Source organism: Falco peregrinus, chromosome 1 (genome assembly GCF_023634155.1).
Source record: "Falco peregrinus isolate bFalPer1 chromosome 1, bFalPer1.pri, whole genome shotgun sequence".
In the NCBI taxonomy this organism is placed as follows: Eukaryota; Metazoa; Chordata; class Aves; order Falconiformes; family Falconidae; genus Falco; species Falco peregrinus.
The window spans coordinates 98,759,376-98,763,542 of record NC_073721.1 but is presented as its reverse complement, the minus strand read 5'-3'; the positions used below and the strand labels follow the sequence as shown (position 1 = coordinate 98,763,542).

The window sequence follows — 4,167 nt, the reverse complement described above, 5'->3', positions numbered from 1 at the left end:
ACAGTTTCGTCCTGCACATGCTCTACAAGTCACCTGTGCACATAGAGAACAAGCCAAAAATAATAATAATAATTAATAATAATAATAATAGAAAAAATCTACCATAGCAATCCCTTAAATAAGTAAATAAACATTATATATATATATAAAAACCCTTTAAAGTAAAGCAAAACCCAACCAAAAGAACAACGTCTTTTCAACATGAAACATCCCCGCGGGATAAGAGCAGGAGCTCAGACATTTTGCAACTTGGCATTCCGTTTGTTTTGTTTTTTGTTTGTTTAAAGTTTTCTGGGCTTTCTTTAATATTTTTTTTTTTAGGCATCAATTCTGCAAATCCCTCGAAATAAAGGCGACAACGATGTTTATCACGTTTTTTAATGCAGTCTGCTACGGGACTGGGCGGGAGGCGCGGGCGGGCGGCATGTGGCTGGGGAGCGCCCCGTACCCCGGGTTTGGCGACCGCGGGCGGGCGATTGCCCGCCCCGCTGCTCCGGTCGCGTCGGCAGGCAGGCAGGCACCGGTTAGCTGGACCTCCCGCTCCCCCCGGTTTGTCATGGCGGTGGTGTCAGATGTCACATTCACTGTCGCTGGATGTGATGGAGATGGCGGAGGTGGCCGCTTTGCTGGAGAGGCTGGCCGCGGGGCTGGAGGCGGCCCCCACCGCCTCCCCGCCGCTCTCCTCTTCCGCTTGTAGCGAGCGCACCGAGCCCTGCGTTAGGACCTGCTGCTGTAGCCTGCAAGGAACCGGCACACACAGCATCACCGCCAGGCCCTCCGCGCCCCGGGGACCCGCCTGCAGCCCCCGCTTCCCCCACACGGCCCCCCCCGACCGGAGCCCCCACCTCCAGCTCACACCAGTTACCCCAGTCTGGCGGCTCTGCCGGGGCGCCCGCCCCAGGGCCAGCCCAGCTCCTCCGCCAGCACAGCTGGGGGGCGGCTGTGACCCCCCCTCCGCAACTTGTCCCCGAACCGGGCCTCACCCGAAGGGTCGGTGATTCCAGCAGCGTACACCGATCCCGGTTCCCCCTCGTCAGATTTTACACCTGTCCCCCCCCAGGCGATGGGAAGGGGCTGCGGTTGGTAGCGCCCCTTTCCCAGACGTGCGGCCGCCCGGCTGCGCGCAGTGGCCCGTGGGGCTGCGGGGTGACAATGCGAATCCCGCTCCGGGCTCCTGGAGAGGAGCTAACGGGGGACACTGCTCCCTTCCCCGCTTCCCGGGGCACCTGCTTCTGCCGCTAGTGCTGGGTAGCACCGTGCATTTAGAGCCGTGATTTTTTTTTTTTTTTTAAGATTAAAAGGGGAAAAAAAAAAAGAGGAGTAGTAAAGAAATAAGAAAAATATCCCAAGAAACGATGCCGGCTGGCTCCGGCTGAGGTTTAGGGCAAGGCGGCTCCCTGCAAGCGAGCAGGGTCCGCAGAGCGGCATTGCCGGCTCCGCTCCGGGTGGACATACATGAATCGGGTGCGTCTATGTCCGGGCAAAACTTTGCAGCGGGGGTCGCTCCGCTTGGCCGCTGCTTGCGGCCCTTCTGCCGCCAGGTCCTGCCGGGGTCACGGCAGCTTCGCCGCCCACGGTGCCCGGGCGGGCTGTCGCCTTCCCCCCCGCCCCGGTCCCCCAGGAGCGGCCAAGGGGGAGCCGGGGGGAGGACCCCCCCCCCCGTTTTTTAAATAGATAGATAGATAGATAGATAGATAGATAGATAGATAGATAGATAGATAGATAGATAGATAGATAGATAGATAAAAGAGCCGTAGGCTTTTCCCAGTGCTCTTACTTTATGTCGCTGCATTTCCCGGGGAGAAACTTCCCGGGCTCGTTTCCCCGTGTCCCGAGGCAGGGCTGGCCGCAGTGCCCCGCACCGGCCCCCACAGCCCCCCGGCCTCGGCGGGCGGGGGCAAAGCCTCCCTGAAGAGGGGCCCATGCCCCGACGGGACGGGCAGCCCCTTACCTGTTCTTAGCGGCTGCTGCCCTGTCCCTTTGCCTGCGGTTTTTGAACCAGTTGCCCACTTGCGTGGGGGTAAGTCCCGTGGCCTGAGCCAGTTCCCGCTTTTTGCTGGGGTTGGGGTAAGGGTCCTGCAGGTACCACTCCCGCAGCAAATGCCTCGTCCGCTCCTTGAAGCAATGCGTCTTCTGCTCGCCGTCCCAGATGGTGCGGGGCAGCGGGAACTTCTTCCTCACCCGGTACTTGTCCACCGGCCCCAGGGGTCGGCCCCGCAGCTTCTCCGCCTCCTGGTAGTGCGCTTCCAGCCAGAGGGCTTGCAGTTTGGCGTGGGACTCCTTGGTGAACTTGTGGTTCTCCAGGATGTGGTAGAGCTCCCGGTAGTTCCCCGTGTGGAAGGCCACGATGGCCCGGGCTCTCAGCACCGACTCGTTCTTGTTGAGGGCCTCGCAGGCCGCGGGGGCCACGGGCAGGGACCAGAGGAAGCGCCCCAGGCGCTCGATGTCCCCGCTCTCCTCCAGGGTCTCGCATACCCCGGCCACCTGCTGCGGGCTGAAATTGAGGATGGGCAGCTGGAACATGGAGACGGCGCCGGGCTCCGCTCCGCGCTCCGCGCACCCCCGACGATGCCCGCCGCCGCCGCGCACACCCCCGCGGCGGGGGAAGCGGGCAGCGGCCCCCGCGGCCGCCCCTCGCTCCGCTTCTGCCTCCGCCGGCGCCGGCGGAGCTGCCGCGGGAGGGACGGCGGAGGGCGGAGAGGCGATGGGGAGCGCTCGGCGGCTCCGGCGACTGGGGGCGGTGGGCAGGGGCGAGGAGGAGGAGGATGGAGCAGGGGGGAGGGCGGGCGTGGGGGGAGGGCGGGAAGGGGGGAAAAAAAGAGGGAAAAAAAAAGGGGGAGGAAAAAAAGGAAAAAATAAAAGACACAAGCCCAGCTCCGCGCCGCCGCCGCGCTGCTGCGGGAGCGGCTGATTCGCTGCCGGGCTCGGCAGATTGGCTCCCGGGTTTCCATGGCGGGGCTGCCACTCACTGCCAGCCGCTGCCAATCACGGCGGAAGGCCCCCGCCGCCGGCCGCAGCACCTCCCCGCCCCGCTCCCCGCCCCGCTCCCCGCGGCGCCCCGTCCCGTCCCGCTCCGCGCCCCAGGGCCGCCACCCCGCCGCCGCTGCGGGCAGGGGAGAGCGGTAGGCTGCGGGGCGGGGAGGGGGCACCCGCTGCGGTTTGCTGCCTGAAAGTTGGAGGGAGCGGTCCCAGCAGTGGGATAGATGGCGGGGACGCCCCCCGCCCCTCCCCGGTACAGCCGGGCGCTCCGGCCCGGTGCTGCACGCACGGAGCTTGGCGCAGCCAGGGTCGGAGAGGGGAGTAAGGCAGAGCTGAGAAATCAGTTAAAAAACCGGCTGTGTAACAGTAACAGTGATGCTGGGAGTGTCGGGTGACAATGGATGCAGCGGGAGGACCGCGAGAAAAGCCAAGATTTAGGGAAAAAACTCTCCCCCTTCCCCCTATAGGTGTCTTCCCGTCTCTGTTACGACAAGGCATTATCTGCAAAAAGCCCAGCGCCCTTCTCCGTTCAACTAAATTATTATTATTATTATTATTATTATTATTACCACCATTACTATTACTATTATTATTCTTCTACATTTAAAAACTTATTGTTTTCGGCTGAATGGTCCTGAATAGACGCCGAGAACAGTCGCGGGGAGTGAGAAGTCATTTGTAGGTCAGGACAGCGACTTACACAGATTTCAGGAATCTTTTGAAATATTGATCACCTAGTAGTAATCATTCCCCGCGGGTTCCCCCCCGCCCCGCGCCCCGAGCGAGCGGCTGCCGGTGGGGGGCGAGGTGAGCGCCCGGCCGCCCCCTCGTAGGAGCGGGGCTCCCCCAGCCGAGCCGGGGCAGGGATGAAACCGCTTTCCGGGAAGCTGTGAGGACAGGGTTTGTTTTCTGGAGAGAAGGGCGGGGGGAGGAATCAAGAAGCCATTCTTTATTCTACATATAGCCGCTCAGTGGCAATTTCTTCCCGAGAACATTAGGGACCATGCTCGGAAAGGCAGCATATATTTTGAATTAAGATCAGTATGTTCTCTCCTCTGCTTTTTGCAATGCATTTTTTTTTCCCTAGAACGCTTGTCAAAGAAATCCCTTCTTAATTTGATATCTTGTTACTGTCTCTTTCCCCCTTCTCTTTTCTTCTCCACCCCCCCTTTTTTTTTTGTTTTCCTT

The 4,167-nt window shown here is 60.8% G+C and overlaps 1 protein-coding gene across 1 annotated transcript; it reads right to left on the bottom strand.

The window, feature by feature from the left end:
* Positions 1–360: 360 nt before the first annotated feature.
* Positions 361–2,957, bottom strand: SIX6 (SIX homeobox 6). Its single transcript, XM_055793946.1, has 2 exons — positions 1,952–2,957; positions 361–737 (listed from the first exon to the last, which is right to left on the bottom strand). Exons 1-2 carry the CDS (start codon positions 2,521–2,523, stop codon positions 569–571), a joined length of 741 nt encoding a protein of 246 aa, XP_055649921.1. The 5' UTR covers positions 2,524–2,957; the 3' UTR covers positions 361–568.
* Between the last annotated feature and the right edge of the window lie 1,210 nt (positions 2,958–4,167).